General features: G+C 34.9%; 4 protein-coding genes and 2 long non-coding RNA genes across 11 annotated transcripts; 4 read left to right on the forward strand and 2 right to left on the reverse strand.

Annotated features, from left to right (window-relative positions):
* Positions 1–14: 14 nt before the first annotated feature.
* On the reverse strand, positions 15–5053 carry Colt (carnitine/acylcarnitine carrier protein colt, mitochondrial). Its single transcript, XM_076437158.1, has 6 exons — positions 4914–5053; positions 4522–4847; positions 4173–4287; positions 3753–4067; positions 565–738; positions 15–497 (listed from the first exon to the last, which is right to left on the reverse strand). Exons 2-6 carry the CDS (start codon positions 4615–4617, stop codon positions 310–312), a joined length of 888 nt encoding a protein of 295 aa, XP_076293273.1. The 5' UTR covers positions 4618–4847; positions 4914–5053; the 3' UTR covers positions 15–309.
* Positions 688–3737, forward strand: LOC143215204 (uncharacterized). Of its 2 annotated transcripts, none has more exons than XM_076437136.1 (6): positions 688–829; positions 1317–1448; positions 1510–1647; positions 1737–2545; positions 2619–3171; positions 3255–3737. In XM_076437136.1, the coding sequence occupies exons 1-6, from the start codon at positions 827–829 to the stop codon at positions 3429–3431; spliced, it is 1812 nt and encodes a 603-aa protein (XP_076293251.1). In that variant the 5' UTR covers positions 688–826; the 3' UTR covers positions 3432–3737. The 2 variants fall into 2 exon arrangements, with proteins under 2 accessions (XP_076293251.1, XP_076293250.1); XM_076437135.1 differs by lacking the exon at positions 688–829 and adding an exon at positions 851–1134.
* Positions 4990–12883, forward strand: Ampkalpha (AMP-activated protein kinase alpha subunit). Its single transcript, XM_076437151.1, has 11 exons — positions 4990–5126; positions 9905–10072; positions 10411–10524; positions 10601–10742; positions 10811–11049; positions 11234–11440; positions 11517–11622; positions 11705–12039; positions 12127–12290; positions 12369–12531; positions 12597–12883. Exons 3-11 carry the CDS (start codon positions 10422–10424, stop codon positions 12686–12688), a joined length of 1551 nt encoding a protein of 516 aa, XP_076293266.1. The 5' UTR covers positions 4990–5126; positions 9905–10072; positions 10411–10421; the 3' UTR covers positions 12689–12883.
* LOC143215219 (uncharacterized) lies at positions 5162–9057 on the forward strand. Of its 3 annotated transcripts, XR_013010315.1 has the most exons (5): positions 5219–5401; positions 5564–5716; positions 6223–6364; positions 7020–7084; positions 7169–9057. It is a non-coding gene; the product is annotated as an uncharacterized LOC143215219 (long non-coding RNA). The 3 variants fall into 3 exon arrangements; XR_013010314.1 differs by having other exon boundaries at positions 5162–5320; positions 5564–6364; XR_013010313.1 differs by having other exon boundaries at positions 5191–5401; positions 5564–6364.
* Positions 12884–13240: 357 nt separating the features above from the next.
* LOC143215221 (uncharacterized) lies at positions 13241–14511 on the reverse strand. Its single transcript, XR_013010317.1, has 3 exons — positions 13942–14511; positions 13725–13843; positions 13241–13599 (listed from the first exon to the last, which is right to left on the reverse strand). It is a non-coding gene; the product is annotated as an uncharacterized LOC143215221 (long non-coding RNA).
* Crk (Crk proto-oncogene, adaptor protein) lies at positions 13741–17141 on the forward strand. Of its 3 annotated transcripts, none has more exons than XM_076437154.1 (4): positions 13741–13905; positions 14511–14773; positions 15102–15457; positions 15536–17141. In XM_076437154.1, exons 1-4 carry the CDS (start codon positions 13756–13758, stop codon positions 16006–16008), a joined length of 1242 nt encoding a protein of 413 aa, XP_076293269.1. In that variant the 5' UTR covers positions 13741–13755; the 3' UTR covers positions 16009–17141. The 3 variants fall into 3 exon arrangements, with proteins under 3 accessions (XP_076293269.1, XP_076293272.1, XP_076293270.1); XM_076437157.1 differs by lacking the exon at positions 13741–13905 and adding an exon at positions 13983–14096; XM_076437155.1 differs by lacking the exon at positions 13741–13905 and adding an exon at positions 14034–14239.
* The last annotated feature ends 709 nt before the right edge of the window (positions 17142–17850 follow it).

Consider the following 17850-nt stretch of genomic DNA (forward strand, 5'->3'; position numbering starts at 1 on the left):
AATAAAAATACAGGTTAAAATTGGAAAAGATTTCCAGATTTTATTTCTCGCTTGCAATTACAAAATATTCGTATTACAAATTAACAAAATAGAGATTCCATAAAGAAAACAATGTTATATAACAATCCAATTGCTCATAAACTATAATTTCAGGAACAGCTACTGTAATAGCATCCATAACTACTATATAATCGAATAAACGTGAGTTAATGACGATGCTATTACACGTACAGTTCAGTTTTGCTTCATATCAAAAATATATTGGTAGTTACAATATATGCAATTAGATTATTAAGTGTATAATGTACTTTATAAAGCAGGCAACACCAGGTTTAGGAAATTCATGCATATTTCAAAACCGAGGAAGCATGCTGCGTTCGCTGGGAAAGCACGGAGCATTACAGGTGCACATCCCTTGTATAAAGCTGTTGGCCCCTCTTTCTTCATTAAAGCTACAAAGACGTCTCGAATTCCGTTTTTGTAAGTACCTTCCGGGGCTGTAAAAATTTGTGTAATAATATGGCACATTTCTAAGAGAAATAATAATAATTAAAATATACGTACCACTTTGTAGACGACTTTTCAATACGTCAGGAGGCATCCCAACGATCCAATTGGCAATACCAGCGCAACCACCGGCAAATATCGTAGGAAATAGTCCAAGGCTTCCATCTTTAGGAGTCAACCAATTTTTCAGACATTCGTATGTCATAAAATACATTCCACTGGCAGGAATATCTGAAAGTTTTGACAATGGAATTTTACATGGAGGAAACAAGGAGGAGAAAGAATTATTCGTTCGAAATACTTCATAAAGAGAAAGAATATGGTAACACAATGAAAACTAGTTCTAATAATAACATGGAAAGTAGAAAGTTCCACCTGGATCTACATAATCCAAGCATCTTGTGGAAACGTTATTTATAATTATAAAGCGAGAATAGTGTGTGTAGGCTGCTAGATAGGAAACATCCTGTTTGATAGGGGACATCGAGGCAGATAGATAACAGTTAACAAAATTCAGTTTCCTTCGAACCAGCGTACCATTACTGGTTTTACGATCCACTTTTTCTTCGTTCCTCTAGTTCCAAACGGATAATGACGGTTATTTTAATTCTTCTGATCACTCTGCTGGTACAGAATTTTTCCTCCTAATTAAAAAAAACTTTACTCGCTTCGAGAATATTTTTTTATCCGTACTAAATTCGACATTATTTCTTAGTTACAATTATTTTTATATCTAACTTCTTAAAATACGAGTTCTCCTCGAAACGACATGCCGTTGATCGAATAATAATACAACACATATCATTTAGAACGAGTGCTTCGGCCAAATAATCGACATCGGCGGTGTCTGGGAAGTGAAATGTCCACAAGGATGTTCTTGCGAGGTACAACGATTTGCTGATTTGCCTCTGCAGCGTTGGATTCGAACGAGTCAAGATCAGGTATGTGTGACAATAATTCGTTCTTTCTTCTTTCATAATTTAATCGAATTCTTTTCAACAGACTTTATCCAGTGATGTCGAGTTAGAACTTGGTTTGAACATGGATCATTCTATGATCAGCGAATTCTTGAAGGTAGCAATCTGTGTTGTGGCAGAAGATTACGAAGAACTTTTGGAAAAACTTCCTTCGGATATACAAGTGAATATAATACAAGATATTACAAACATTTCATTATGTGTCAGAGAAGTTAGTGTATGTTCATATATGTGTATTCGAAAATTTTTCAGATTTTTACAATACTCGAATCCGGTGCCAGAGATTTTGAGATTCTCCTGCAATCGACAACATTTCAGCGTTTTACAGAATTAATATCTTTAGACATACAAGGCATAGATTTCAATGAACCTGGATGGAAAAATTCGAACAATAAATACCAACATCATGGCGGAATCATTTTATCTGTCGATTCTTTGTTTCCGCTGGGCTTGAATCTTCTTTATTTGAATTTGGAACGAGTGAAGCTAACAAGTCTGAGCCCAACCAAAAGAAACAAAGCCAATTTGGTAGTGAAGCCGATGAACACAACTGAGGAGGAGAATAGAAACAAGCAATTGCTAAATACAGGGCATAGATTGATATTTTTAAGTCAACAAAATAGCGATGACAGTAACGACAAGGAAATACTACCTTATGATATCTACAAGCAAGAAATGGAGGGCTACAGAGAAACTGTTGGGCTTTTTACTGGTTTAGGAAGCTTAACTCACTTAAGAGTTTACGACTGTGATTTACAAGATATATCGTGGCATATGTTCGATGGCTTGAACAGTCTTGTTCATCTTTCATTGGAGAAGAATAATCTAAAATTTATTCCAGAATTTTGTTTTTATGGTACACCTAATGTAAAAGTGCTTTCACTCGCAAGTAACCAGTTGTTAACACTTAAAAGCGTTGACTTGGCAGGCTTGCTGATGCTTGAAAATCTTGATTTAAGAGGAAATAATTTAACTTTCTTATCAGAATTATCTCTGCCTCCTTTTCCGATGCTGAAGATAGCAGATTTTCGTGAAAATCCTTTAGATTCGGTATTTCCGAGGTAACTTCTACAGTTTCTAATTCAATGTAAGTACATCGTCGATAAACACTAAAGACGTATCTTTTGCTTCCAGTACCTTCGAAATTATGAACACAACGATACAGTTGTACTTAGGAGGGGAATACTCGAAACTATATCTACAGAAAAACTCATTTTTGGGTTTACATCAACTTCAAGTTTTGCATATATACAATCTAGAAGTACATATATTGGAACGCTTTGTATTCCAAGGAATGCCAGAGTTATTACAATTAAAAGCACGTGGAAATATTACAAGCATAGAATTCGACGCATTCGTGGATTTAATCAAACTGCAGGATATCGATCTAAGTTATTGTCACATTCGTAAAGTCTCTATGGATGCATTTTATGGATTGCAGCATGTTAAGCGCATAGATTTATCTAACAACGAGTTAGAATTTATTCCGCCAGGTCTCTTTGGATTACAACAACAACAAGAACTGAAAGAAATCATTCTTACCAAGAATAAATTGACCACACTACCTCTAGACTTTTTCAAGATGCTGCGCGGTCCAAGTAAACAACAACAACAAATATCAACCATAAGATTAGACGGTAATCCATGGGACTGCACTTGTTCCATGACCACATGGAATCCTCAACTGGTAAAGACAAAATGAGGTGCTCTTTCGACCCTAATTGCTTTAAAACATATTAACAAAAACATTTGTCCTTTTGCCAAAAATAGGTAAATAGATTACGAGAAACAGCACCGCGTTGCTGGACTCCAAAGGGATTGCGAAACTGGGGCGTTTTCTATGCGCTACGAAAAGGTGGTCTGCAATGCAGGAGTTTAAGAAGAAGACATTTAAAAAAATCTTCTTTCGGAAAGAGCTCTTATGAAGACAATAACATAATCAGTTAGACAATTCCCAAGTAATTAATGTTTGTATAAAAACAGCAAAATTCGAATGTAGCAAAATTCTTAATTTTCAGCTCCTACGAATTTATTTGTTTTAAATATATCGTTTTTAGAGTATACTTGCATGATCAAACACGATGTAACTGAATCTGTAGTATAAACTTGTGCATAGGTAGGAATAGATTATATATAGAAACAAAAAGTTTAGAATGAAAATAGTAAAACATAATGGAGCGCGGTGAAAAAGTTAATGTATGTTAGTACTGTGTCACTGTGAAAATAAATGGAAAAAGAAAAGAAATGATAAATTGATATTTCACATACCTCTCAGAAGAGTAGCACAGGTACCTTTATATATACTTCTTATTCCTCCCTCTTTGTACAGTTGCTTCGCGCAATCGACAGGCCCCATGTATTTTGGTTTTGCATCTCCTTGTTGTATCTGTAGAAGACATTTTATTCTTTCACCAGGTGCCATTATAAATGTTGTAAAAATGCCACTGAATGCACCGGCAGCAAATAATTGTGTCGGGGTCAATTGTTCGTTGTCAGTCTTTCTTAACAGTTGCTTGCCAAGACCAAAGCCATAGAAGCTTATAGCGAATATTGGAGCTACGCCGCATAAAGGTGCACCCATACCTAAGAGAATAAGTACGCGTTGTAAATGATTTAGTAAATAAACTGTTACACGTTTTTCACTTAGAATTTCTAATCGATTTTGAGAATCAACAATCTACTTTGTACCTTTATATAAACCACGCACTCCTTCTCTTGCTATTGTTTTCTTAGCGCAATCTAGCGTTCCATTATACAGAGCTACTTCATTTACACCTGGCACAGGCATAGTTTGAAGACGAACCTGTTAACAGTCATTGTTCTTTTTACAATATTTATATTGACATAGGAAATACTTGTGTTTAATTTAAAAGGAACTTGATAAATAAATAAATAAATGTAAGTAAATAGTAGAAGTTCGTTAGCTTCGTTTACCAATTTATCATTGTTTATTTCGAATGTATGGAAGAATAAGTATTCGGCTTTATAAACAATTAAAGAGTTTTTTCTATAACGGTATTTAATCGTGTAACCTTACTTTTATCGTATCTAAAGGATGTCCTGCGATTACGGTACATATTCCACCGAATCCTCCGCTTAAAAAATATTTAATCGGGCTTTCTTTCCCTGACATTGCGACGTTACTCTGTTTGGTATTAAACTAAACCAGGAACATTAACAGGTTCAACAGTCAGATTCAATTACAAGCTCATTCTTGTTCATTCTTGTTCCTTTTACTGAAGGAACTTGCAGTACAAAGTTCGGACGTTAGTGGGTGCATTCGGTTTCCTTTATTAATTATTTACGAATATAATTGACAAGCTGTACAACAACGAAGCAATTGCACAACAATTTCTTTAAAACCTGGAACGAATTAAGAGACATGTAATGTTATAAACTTTCCAAATTGTACGGTTCAGAGATACGTACAAGTGCGTAATACATTCCTTTGAACAAAATTAAATCGGAGGAACATAAAATTTGTCGATAATATTAATTGTACATCTAGCTTTCGATACAATTTTCGAATATCTTTTTTCGAAAATATGAAAAGATAATTTCATACGTGCCGCCAACCGGGTTTAAGACAGTGCTGCGTATATAGAGTGCACTTAGAGTGTGAAACATTTCGATAATGAACTAGTGATGGGCACTATCGACTAAATTCAACTATCGACTAGTTACTATTTAGTAACTACATACTATCGACTATTTAGTCGATAGTTTTCAGTCGACTGAATTGGCTTATTTGACTGAATTGCGTTATTGGTTCATGTTCATTGCTCTCCATATTCGATGGTTTTCATGACGCTCAGCTTTATTAGAGAGAGAGAGAGGTTCCTAAAATTAAAAATATTTAATGTTATTTTATATTTTACATTTGTCGTAGTAGAAATTAGTAATAAAATTAAATTAAGGTAAAAATTCCAAAATTATAATTAATCTAACCTTAAATGATTATGGTCTCCACTATGAAGTTGACCCAAATTTATATATATATATACATATATTTTAAATGTTGACATTTAAAAAGATCAATTGGTCTAAGTTTTTCGCTGAAAGTCTGTTTCTTCTTTCAGACATAATCTGTCCAGCCTTTGAAAATATTCTCTCCGAGGGTACAGAGGTTGCAGGAATACAAAGATATTTATCTGCTATCTCGAAAAGCTGTGGCATTGTGCAATTATATTTGTTCCAAAATGCGACTGGACAACTCTTAATGTTTTCATATGGTAAATCTATGTATTGACGGATGATGGTTGTTACATTTTCAATATGCGTAGATTGGTTATTTAACTGTGACACTTTTGATACAAAAAAGTTCCAAAATTCATTGTTTTGAGATGGTTCTTCTGCTATGGCTCTATTTGCATTCGTTTCATGACTACTGGCTGTTCTTGCCAAGGAACTTATTTCTTCTTTTAATATATTCTGTGCTGTCTGTGCAATCCTATTGTCTTCAAATACAGCTATTTTAAACCTTGGATCTAATAGTGTGGCTATTAAAGTAATATTATTCTGTTCGATGTAGTTAAATCTTATTTCAATATTATTTAAAATATTATTTTTTAAACGTAGTCCTGCTGTGGTTTCTGGTGTAATCATGTTTATAGCATTTTGAATTCCTCTTATTAAAGGAACAATTTTGGATGCTGTGGGATATTTTTCTGCTGATAAATCAGTTGTAACATATTCTAGTGGTTTCAATAACGGTATGATATCTTCTATGATTTCCCAGTGTTCAGCTGTAAGTGATGTGGGACTTCTGCTTAATGAAACTATGACAGCAGACAAAGGCACTTTTATTGCAAACAGTCTCTCCAGCATCACGAGGCAAGAATTCCAGCGTGTTGCTACATCTTTTTTTATCTTCAGTTCTGGTAAGCCCATTTGCTTTTGCATACTTCTTAATTTCTCTGCTGCTACAACACTTGTTTTAAAGTGCCCAACTAATGAACGGCAGATTTTTAATAAATTTATTATTTCAGTCACACCACTTATGGAATCGTTTACCACTAAATTTAACGTGTGTGCTGTACATGGCAAATGCATATAGCCTAAGTTACGTACAGCTCCTTTAATATTTGCACCATTATCTGTCACGACAGCACAAATTTTATTTGAGATTTGCCATTCCGATAAAATATCTTGAATACAGTGCGCAATATATTGACTTGTGTGGCTATTTGTTAAAAGATTAGTGGCTAATACGTTTGAGCGTAATTTATTTTCAATAAAATAATGTGCAGTGATCGTTAAAAAGGATTGCATATTTAAATTGGTCCAGATATCTGTCGTAATAGAAACATGACTTGTTTTTTTCAAGTTTTCTAAAATTATATTTTTAGTGTCAATGTATAATTGTGGTAAGATGGTCCGTCCCAGTGTTCTTCGACTGGGAAGTTTATATCGTGGTTCAAGCTCCTTAATTAACTCATTAAAGCCTTCGTCTTCTACAATAGTTAGCGGTTGCAAATCTTTACAAATCATGGCTGCCACCAGATTATTTAATTTTGTAATTTTTGTTTGTGATAGATCATTTGAAGTTGTCCTCAATGTTAGCTGCCTTAAATGAACCCGAGACCTCTGCACCATACCTGGTAAGTCTTCATTTTGGATTGCCAAATTTGCATTTGAAGTGAAAGCCACCGATGTAATTCCTTGTGCTTGCGTTGATGTTCCAGGTGTAGCACTTGCAAGTTGATCATCCACGTCTATCGACTCTGCTTCTTCGTGCACGCGACGATCGGCTTCCAGCACTGTGAAATGTTTGCGCTTCAAATGGTCACTTAAATTGGATGTGTTTTTTGCACTTTTGTATTCTCTTTTACATAAGCGACACACGGCACTCGTTGGTGTCTTTTGTTCAAAATATTGCCACACTATTGAGCGCTTTTGTTTATACATATTGTATTATATATACACTATGAAAACTTATGTATACTACTAAACACTATTTTAGAACTCAGAATGTTTCCTCAACACGAGTTTATTTAAGAGAAAACTTGGTGTACGACGCGAGACCAGAGACCAACGACTTGTGACTAAGTGACTCGTCAACGTATAGAAACTCCCGAGGAAAAGGAAAAAATGGAAGAGAGGTGGAAACCCGAATAGTGGGAGGAAAGTAAGGAGAAGAAATTAAGGATAGGAAAGTAAGGAAAATCTAGGAGAAGAGGAAAGACAGGTAAAGACACGTGGAAAGAAGCAATCGCGGAAGGATGCTATAAAAAACGGAAAGAGCAGAGGAAGGCAAGCAGGAGAGGATGTCGTAAAGAAAGGAAACGTTCGCCAGGGCCTGACCGTAAATCTCGAATAGGTTCGAGAGATACCTGGAAGAGACACAGGAGAGGCCGTGGATCTGGTCGCCACATGTATATCAGGACTGACCAGACCCGCGCAGAATGGACAACAATAGGAAAGGAATATGGCAAGGAAATAAGAAGTTTTCTAAAACAGCAGCGTAGGGCAGCGCCAAAAAAGCAGCCACAGTTCATTAAAATTATTCAGGGAGCAGTTTTAAAATTAAAAATGGTTTAAACTATTTGATTTCATAGAAAACCAAGCGTTCGCTTCCTTGCTTGCAAAAGTGTTCGCTGTTGCAGACGCGTTCAAATCTATTTCGTTACTGAACTCGAGTGGTTGAGAAAAATCTCAATCCTTAGCTAGAAAGCCGGTTTATATTGTCAAAGTTATAAGTATATTCACAGTGGTTTCACATCCAAGAAAAGTCGCACGTGAAGATTCTTTCGTTCCACAATATCATATTTCATACCATATAAGTTTTCCTATTTATTATAATTTGGAGAGACTATCTAAAAATATAGTACTTTACAATTTTATATTATTTATAAGTTTATAATTAAACATTAGTGAAACTAATGACTTGGTCGTCTGTGTTACACCTACATTAAATTTCTCAAAGCACTGTAATAATATTGTAAACGCTGGTCTAAAAATATTAGGTTTTATTAAATTTATTGATATGATTGATTTCTTCAATGGATCTATTGATTACTTTAAGAAATTCTTATGTAGGGCACTAAGAAATGTTTAATTTTAAGTTAATGTTTATCTATAATTTCCTCTATTGCGATTAATTTGTTAATACATGCTATGTTACTGTAATTTTTTTATATTTTTATTTGATTTAAGTCTATATATACATATTGGGTTTGTAGCGGCCACCGGCACGTACAATAAAACATTTGGCGTGCAAATGGTCGGGTCGGTTTACGAAGCAAGCGACAATGAAGCTATTTTTAGCGCGTGCAATTTAGATGTTTTATGATATGCATGTCTCGTTACTTAGAATCTTTCGTTGCCGGCCTAAAGGCCTCAATAGCACATAATAAACCCCCGAGTTTCCGAAGGGTCGCGCCGACCAAGATCCGATGGGCCCACACAAGGCCACGGTAAGTATGTATCTCGCGGGCCTGGAAGAAAAATCCGCTATACCTGATCTGTCGAATAAAGTTCCATTCCCACGAACTTGTACTATCATTATTTAGAATACAACAATCCTAGCTTCTTCAGATTTATACATGTATAATAAATAAATAAATAAATAATCCTTTTGGTGTTATCGATATTACATATAATATATAGGATAGGATAAATATAATAATAAAATATCAATTTTGTATTGAATGTAATAAATATTTTATTAACATAAATGAAATGCATAAATCATTCATATTTTCGGAGAATATTTGTAATAATTAATATTTAGTAGTACATACAACAATTGAATTCCGTCAATCTGGCAGTTTTCTCGAAATATCGAATTGTTTATAGGTATAAATTTGCCCGAGACTTCGTGACTTTTATCTTTTTCATGCGAAACACATAACCGAAATTTTAACTCATCAATTTGACTAAAAATCATCGAAAAATAACTAATCACCTGCTTGTTATTTTATCGGTTTTTTACCACTGTGTCAATTTGACACCGAGGGACGGATGGGGTTAATGAATTAATTAATTAATTTGATAATTCAATCAGAGAGGTAACCTCTGGTTTAGTTGGGTTTAGTAAAGCAGTATATATATATATATATATATCAGTGAAAGCAGTCGACTGAAAATAGTAACCTCTACCACTGCGAAATTCAGTCGTTCAGTAAAACAGTCGACTGAAAATAGTAACCCCTACCACTGCGAAATTACTAAAACTAGTCGACTGAAAATAGTAACCCCCACCACTGCGAAATTACTAAAACTAGTCGACTGAAAATAGTAACCCCCACCACTGCGAAATTCAGTCGTTTTACTAAAACTAGTCGACTGAAAATAGTAACCCCCACCACTGCGAAATTCAGTCGATAGTTCAGTAAAACTAGTCGACTGAAAATAGTAACAGCTACTATCGACTAAATCGATAGTTTTTAGTCGATTGCGCCCATCACTATAATGAACAGTTTTCGAAAAATCAAAAATACAGATGTATTTCTATCTACGGACAGAAAATTGATCAGTGGCTTCCTATTCTTTATGCTACATGATAAATGATTGAAACATTGCATCGAATGGCTGTGCAATAGTGTCTTCAAGATAATAAGTGTCAAAGAACATGTAAATAGTGTCAGGTGATTGAAATCATTTGCAATCTGATTTACGATTTCGCGAAAATAAGTATTCTTTTAACTTTACGGGCTTTTATATTCTTCGACGTAACAATCGCTATTTTATTAAGAAAAAAAGAAGCGAAATCACCGAATGCAATTAATTTTTTATTCTATTCGACCTTGCTGTAATCTGCTATAAATTCATCACGTACGTGTGATGACAGTAATTAATTGCGTTGAAAGGTGTTTACAACGGTTTGTCTTTAATATTATGACAAGTCTCTAAATGTTAAAATACACTCGTATTCAACAGTTTCAAGTGTTTAGCTCTCAACAATTCTTCTAATCCTTTATTGCAGAAATATTCAAAATGTCTGAAAAGATTCCGTCTAATCAACCACAACCTATCGTTAAGATAGGTCATTATACGCTTGGACAAACGTTGGGTGTCGGTACATTTGGTAAAGTAAAAAGTGAGTCAGTTGTTTCGTGTGTGTGTTTTCAGAAAATGTATAATTGTCAAATTTATAACTTGTACCTTTTCCGCAGTTGGAGAACATGTTCTGACAAAACATAAAGTCGCAGTGAAAATTCTGAATCGCCAGAAAATTAAAAGCCTTGATGTGGTCGGAAAGATTAGAAGAGAAATACAAAATCTGAAACTCTTCAGACACCCTCACATCATTAAATTGTATGTCAATGATTCTTTACGTTGAAATGTATAAAATAACGGTTAATCAAATCTACATTTTTTATTAGGTACCAAGTGATAAGCACACCTACAGATATATTTATGATAATGGAGTATGTGTCGGGCGGGGAATTGTTCGACTACATTGTGAAACATGGAAAGCTGAAGGAATACGAGGCACGAAGATTTTTCCAGCAGATTATTTCAGGAGTTGATTACTGTCATAGGCACATGATAGTTCACCGTGACTTGAAGCCTGAAAATCTACTTTTAGATCAGAATCTACATGTAAAAATAGCAGACTTCGGTATTTGGACAGAGCTGGGACTTTATTATATATTGAACAAAAGCTTCGACAAAGTACAAGACATTTGGAAACCTTTGTGGAATCTATTCAATTTATTTCACTTTTCGAATATCTATGAATCAATGTCTTGTACCTTACATGGAATAAATGAGTTTCGCTTATGTCGAATTTTTTGTAACTTCAGGGTTATCGAACATGATGATGGATGGAGAATTTTTACGCACTTCCTGCGGTTCACCGAATTATGCAGCGCCGGAAGTAATTTCGGGAAAGTTGTATGCTGGTCCCGAAGTTGATATCTGGTCGTGTGGAATAATATTATATGCGCTCCTTTGCGGAACATTACCATTCGACGATGAACATGTACCAACACTTTTCCGTAAAATTAAATGTCAGTAGTACTTATATAATTATTATTATTATTATCGATTCTTTATGCGAAAACTGAAACAGAATATTCGTTTCAGCTGGAGTTTTTCCCATTCCAGAGTACCTGAATAAAAGCGTAGTAAGTCTTTTGTGTCACATGTTACAAGTGGATCCAATGAAAAGGGCTACCATCGAAGATATCAAGTACAAAAAATTCTATACAATTAATTTGTATTTATCCTCTGAAATGTAACAATGTTTTAGTTAAACGACGATTTTATTTTAGGAAGCACGAATGGTTCCAAAAGGATTTACCCACATATTTGTTCCCATCTCCTGTCGAACAGGATTCTTCTGTAATAAATATAGACGCGGTAAATGAAGTTTGCGACAAATTCAATGTAAAGGAAGCAGAAGTTCACTCTGCGTTGTTGGGTGGAGATCCACACGATCAACTAGCGATCGCCTACCATTTGATAATAGACAATAAATTAATCGCCGACGAGGCTGCTAAAGCAGAATTGAAAGATTTCTATGTGGCTTCTAGCCCACCTCCTGTAGCTTTTAGTCCCAACGATTCCAATAACAGCCCTCTGAGACCGCATCCGGAAAGAATAGCACGTATGTTTGTTGTAACAAGTATCGCGGTTCAAAATATAAAATAGTATTAACTGTGACATATTTATTATTTATATTGTATAATCGTAGCGTTGCGAGAACGACAAAGTTCTCAAGGAAGCACATCGTCGCAAACACAAGGCAATCGTGGCACTCCGGTAAAGCGGGCTAAGTGGCACTTAGGAATACGCTCGCAGTCGAAACCTAACGACATCATGAACGAAGTTTATCGCGCTATGAAAGCTCTTAACTTTGTAAGCAATTCTGTTTATACATCATGGAAATTACTCATTTTTTTCAACAATTCAAGATTGTCTACCTTTTCTTTTTAGGAATGGAAGATCATAAATGCCTACAGTGTTCGAGTGCGTCAGAAAAATAAAATAACCGATAGATTTAGCAAAATGTCGTTGCAGCTTTACCAAGTCGATAGTAAAAGTTATTTGTTGGACTTCAAGTCTTTGTCTAGCGAAGAAGGAGAAGAAATAGGACGTGGTAAAGTATCATAAATAATACAAATCTTCGTTTGATAGTTTTTATAATAACAATTTTTATTATAGATCCGACACTTCCACCGCCGCAAATGACTGGTCACCATACAATGGAATTCTTCGAAATGTGTGCAGCGTTAATCACACAGTTAGCCCGATGAATTTGCTACAGACATGAGTCATTGTTTCTCCGAATTCCGTTTAAGTAAAACCTATGTATTTCTTGGTTTAATTACAACACATACCATGCAGTTTTTAGGATAATGGGGTCGTGTTAGGACGAAAAAATCAATATCAATTCTACAGAGAATTCACGCGCTAGCAAGAAAAGATCTAATAAATCTGTGAAAGTTTAAGCACTGTTTTCTTAAACCTGTTCCTCATATTTCAAAAAAAATTGTTTTCAAAATTCATGATTATATAGACTGCGGATTTTATGCATTTATGACAAAAATGGGTAAGCACAATTTAAAGCAGTGGACATATTAAAGAGATTTAAAGACATCAGAGAGCGTATCAGCTTCAGTTTAATCAGACAATTAAAAGAAAAAAGAAATTTTTATTTCGCTCCTGTGTCTTGCAATCAATGCAAACATTTTTTATTTTGCATAAAGATCCGCAGTCTACACATGACATAACATTAGACTGTGAATCTTCATGCATTTATGACTTATAAAAATTTTCAAAAAAGGAGAGAATATAAAATTCGACGGAATTTTGTACAATTTTTATTTGTTTTGGATCTACAAAGGCTGTTTCCATTGAAAATAGGATTTTATTTCATTTCACTATCTTGAAATTTGTCTTAAAAAATTACTACTCATATATACAGGTATCATATACATCAAGCAGATCAGAACTCAATTTATTCCTTGTTAGCATGGACTAGAACTGTAGACCAGTATTGAAGGACCTTTGGTCAACCGTCAGCTGGTTGAAAGTGGGCCAGGGTAGCTCTAGATGACTGATTATCAGTCCCTGGTCGGTCCCAATCTTTATTAGTTCTGACTGATATGGTAGGATGTGACACAGAAATGGTAAGGGCACTCTAGAGTCTAAATAGAGCCCGGACCTGAGACAAAAAAATGCATTGGGTGATTGGTCCACTCCTATACCCCGTCTGTGGTTTAATTAAAGTTGAAAGAATGCATTTTATGCTATGTTAATTAGGATTTGATAATAATTACGGCGACGTACTAGAAATCCAAAGGAAGCGTCGTTTTCTATCATGTTACGCGGTTCAAATATCGCCGCGCTTTGCACCGTTTCCAATTTCTCGCATTCAGCCTTTTCGTCCTGTTTCATCCTGAAGGCCACTAGAAAGGACAGACGTATCAACTTGCAGAGACGGCAATACTGTGCATATGTATATGTACCAGTATGTACTTAGATAAACAATTTCAATATTACGAACATCAAAATTTCCGACGAGAGTTTCGCCTCTATTGTTATCATCTTCTGTCGTTAGCACGTTAGCAGAGCCTGGCGCCTGGCAGAGCTTGAACGACTCATTATTGGCTGTTGTTTTTATGTCGTAGGTAGATAATGCTGGTTACCATTTTCGAAAAGGTACAACTCGAAAAAACGTTCCCATTCGTATGTAATTAACGATAAGAATTCTTATCCTTTGTGCAATTAAAGAAAATAAAAGGGAGGAACGGGGAATTAGTGCAACGTATTTGATGCGAGGGAGAAACCTATCAAAAAAGGAAGTAAGCACTTGTTTCGAACATGTTTGCGTTCGTTCCAATCGAATACGCAACTTCAGGCGAGACACTCTGACAAGTGATTTAAAAAAAAAAATTGATTTGATCTCGTTGACCGAAAGGTTTTCGAATGTATTTATTTGCTTTTCGTTCGAAGGCGGTGTCTTAAAACGCGTTGCATCGAGCGATAGAAACTCTTCGGAGAGGACTGTTTATAATTTTGCTATGCAGACGTTTAATAAAGCCACTTCGAGAACGGTGCTCTTTGATATTACAGGATCTGTGGAAAAAAAAGGGATTCGATTCGGGATTCGAACCATTCGAACCCGGGCCTCCCTCCGTCCCAGAGAAGGGCGCTATTCGCCGCGCGATCCAGGCCCTATTGCGTTTTTTACTTTTTCCGGGTCCTTTTCACACACACATAGAAGAGGCGCTCCTACGATATATTGATCAACAAGTATACAAATTCAACATCACCGATCTTGACGGATTCAATTGCAAAACAATGGCTGCTACGTTCGATCAATATGACAGGTCCAGGTAAATAACCACGCATTTTCTCTTTTCCGTCTAACTTCTGTCTATCAATTTAATTCTCGACGTGACTTCATATAATAGACGTTTGTATCGACTGTTAACCTGTAAATCTACACTACGCCAATCGCATAACTTTTCGCGAGGTTTTATGTTCAAATAACCTTCGCGATACAGAATATTTTTCAAAATATTCGATTCAGAAAATTTCATCTGTACGAAGATGATTCGTCGAACATCCAGTATTTTGATTTTAACTCCTCGCTGATGTTTTTTTGAACGATCATTTCATGAAATATTGGAACGGAGTATTTATAATTGTACTGTTTTTCAGCTGGTACTTTGGTGCAATGTCACGTCAAGATGCCTCGGATTTACTCATGGGTGAAAAAGAAGGTGGTGTGTTTTTAGTACGTGACAGCACGTCGATACAAGGGGATTTTGTATTGTGTGTACGAGAAGACAGCAAAGTTAGCCATTATATAATAAATAAACTTCAGCAGGGTGATCAAATACGTTATAGGATCGGAGATCAAATGTTTCCCGATATTCCCAACCTTTTGGCTTTTTATAAATTACATTACTTGGACACAACACCGTTGATCAGGCCTGCTCCCAAGAAAACACAGAGGGTAATAGCAAAATATGACTTCGAAGGCAACGATTCTGACGACTTGCCTTTTAGGAAAGGTTTGCTTTCTTCTTTATTTAATTTTGTGAATGATCGATGTAGGTAATTTGCTAACGAATACGTATGGTTTATCACAGGTGAAATTCTCACGATAATTTCAAAAGACGAAGAGCAGTGGTGGACTGCCAAGAACAGTCTTGGTCAAACTGGATCGGTTCCAGTTCCATACGTTCAGAAGTACGATGAGGATAATCACTCGGTAATGGAAAATAATTCACGTCCAGAAAGTGGAGGAAGTTCAACAGTGAATTCGAATTCTGTACAAGTTACCGGTTCACAAATGCCTTACCCGGAAAGCGGACAAGGGACCACACGCAGATCAAATATTCAGCGAACATTACCCGCGTTTGCGAAAGTAAAACAAGCGAGGGTACCGAATGCGTACGATAAAACGGCCCTAAAATTGGAAGTCGGAGATGTGATAAAAGTAACAAAGACTAATATGAACGGCCAGTGGGAAGGTGAACTGCACGGCAAAATTGGTCATTTCCCATTCACACACGTCGAGTTCGTAGACAATGAGACTGCAGAAGACAATCAGGAGATTTAACGGAAGTCTTCCAGAGTGTAACGAGTAATGAAGTTGACTTGGAGAATTCTGTATTGACAATTTAGGTTTACATTAGCAGTTTTCCTATGTACCGGTACATAGACCTCGGTCTCCTATATTTTGTAAAATTGCCCGAGTTTAGAAAGCATTTGAAAAAAAAACACTTCTAACACACTCCAGTTAGTTAAAAGTAATTAGAGTAAATTAGAGTGTAAATTTTTTACAGTGATACATTTTGTGCAATGCGTACCAAATGATTGTTTTCTCAAGAATGATTTCTTCTGTGAATATATCGAAAAATACAGTATTGTTAAAAACAACTTTTTATGTTTTCATATCGAAGCGTGAATAATTTAGATAAAATATATTCGAAACAGAATGAGATAACGACATTTCCTGTCTATAATTTTTAGTCATAATTACACTTGTTAATATAGTTCACGAAATATCTCTATCAAAGTCAATAATGTCTTTTAATTTCTCTAGTCAAAAGAGCGATATTGAAAGAATTACATGATCACTTATCGACACCGTTCGGTTACGAGTTAGAAAACTATTTCTCTGTTTTACGCATACTTTCGTACCGGTACATATTGTGCTGCTTAGCCATAGGTTGTGCCACGGATGGAGCAACATTTTCTACTAAAATATTCTATTTAACGATGGAACTGTTAACCACATTACGATTGTAATTATACATGAATCACGCTAAACTATATATTAATAACGTAATTATATAAGTTGCGATTATCGTATAAGTTAAGAAAGCAGAAACTATGAGTTTAAGTTTATAAATGCATCGTATTACCATCGTGTTTATAAGTTATGCGAATTACTTGTTAATATGTAATTATACAGATAAAGCATATTAGTTTTGTAAAAATAGTAGCAACTTTAAAGTTCCGCTTAATCGCTATATACGTTGATTCTATTGTAATCATAGTCATAAATGAGTTAATCTGAATTATATATTTTCATATATAATTACGCAAGTCGACGATATATAGTAATTTCTTTCAGGATAATGCATCTCAAAGGTTTCTTTAAGATTTTCTTTAAGGATAGAATTAGTATCAAAAAATGCAGTTATGTATGTATAAATACATTTTAATATATATTTACATATTATTATACATTTGTATAAATTGTAATTTTATCTTACAGTATAATCTAAAAAAAGAAACAAATTAGCAACTTTAAAGTTCTGCTCAGAATGGTATGTATTAATCGCGTTTTAATATATAATTATATGTATAAGTTGTACGTATACTGTGTATAACTGTGCAGTAATCATTTAAATATTCTGCAGTTCTACAGACCAGGCAGTAACAATATTAACAACTGTTAACAACGACAGTACATATTCCTATCTTAAATGTATAATTATATTTTCAATGATCTTGATTTCGATCATATCAGAACTTCGATAAATTGTCTTGATGAATTATAATAGATTCGCACAAGGAATTGTTGTGATATATAATTTTTTATGCTAAAAATGTGGACAGTTCCTAAAGCGTTACATCTTTATTAAATTCGATGCATTTCGTTCCTGTATAAATCATTTTCGAACGCAATGTACATCTCGCAGAAATTATTAGTCGATCGATTCGATGGAATTATTCAAAATATGAATCCGAAAAGAGCGGGAGATTGCACAGCAACATGATCGATTTTTCGGGTATAAAAATTCCGTAAATGTTTATATATAAATTTCTAACATTTTTATACAATTTATACTCCGATTTCGAAGAATGTAGAAAACGAGAATGTAATAAAGGGATGTCTAAAATTAAAGAAAATATATATGTACTCCGAGCATTCATTTATAAATATTTTTGA

This window comes from Lasioglossum baleicum, chromosome 13 (genome assembly GCF_051020765.1).
Source record: "Lasioglossum baleicum chromosome 13, iyLasBale1, whole genome shotgun sequence".
Taxonomy (NCBI): domain Eukaryota; kingdom Metazoa; phylum Arthropoda; class Insecta; order Hymenoptera; family Halictidae; genus Lasioglossum; species Lasioglossum baleicum.

What these genes read in the sequence shown, in the direction of transcription:
- Crk (XM_076437154.1), top strand. Translation starts at nt 13,756, where the DNA reads ATGTTACGCGGTTCAAATATCGCCGCGCTTTGCACCGTTTCCAATTTC. An exon ending in GTGCATATGTATATGTACCA is followed by an intron (nt 13,906 to 14,510) that starts GTATGTACTTAG and finishes TTGATATTACAG; the next exon opens with GATCTGTGGAAAAAAAAGGG. An exon ending in GATCAATATGACAGGTCCAG is followed by an intron (nt 14,774 to 15,101) that starts GTAAATAACCAC and finishes ACTGTTTTTCAG; the next exon opens with CTGGTACTTTGGTGCAATGT.
- LOC143215204 (XM_076437135.1), top strand. Translation starts at nt 1,099, where the DNA reads ATGACGGTTATTTTAATTCTTCTGATCACTCTGCTG. An exon ending in TTAGATTCGGTATTTCCGAG is followed by an intron (nt 2,546 to 2,618) that starts GTAACTTCTACA and finishes TTTTGCTTCCAG; the next exon opens with TACCTTCGAAATTATGAACA. An exon ending in CCACATGGAATCCTCAACTG is followed by an intron (nt 3,172 to 3,254) that starts GTAAAGACAAAA and finishes TGCCAAAAATAG; the next exon opens with GTAAATAGATTACGAGAAAC.
- Colt (XM_076437158.1), bottom strand. Translation starts at nt 4,617, where the DNA reads ATGTCAGGGAAAGAAAGCCCGATTAAATATTTTTTAAGCGGAGGATTC. An exon ending in AGTGCGTGGTTTATATAAAG is followed by an intron (nt 4,068 to 4,172) that starts GTACAAAGTAGA and finishes TTATTCTCTTAG; the next exon opens with GTATGGGTGCACCTTTATGC. An exon ending in CTGTGCTACTCTTCTGAGAG is followed by an intron (nt 739 to 3,752) that starts GTATGTGAAATA and finishes CAAAACTTTCAG; the next exon opens with ATATTCCTGCCAGTGGAATG.
- Ampkalpha (XM_076437151.1), top strand. Translation starts at nt 10,422, where the DNA reads ATGTCTGAAAAGATTCCGTCTAATCAACCACAACCTATCGTTAAGATA. An exon ending in TACATTTGGTAAAGTAAAAA is followed by an intron (nt 10,525 to 10,600) that starts GTGAGTCAGTTG and finishes CCTTTTCCGCAG; the next exon opens with TTGGAGAACATGTTCTGACA. An exon ending in CTATGAAAGCTCTTAACTTT is followed by an intron (nt 12,291 to 12,368) that starts GTAAGCAATTCT and finishes TTTTCTTTTTAG; the next exon opens with GAATGGAAGATCATAAATGC.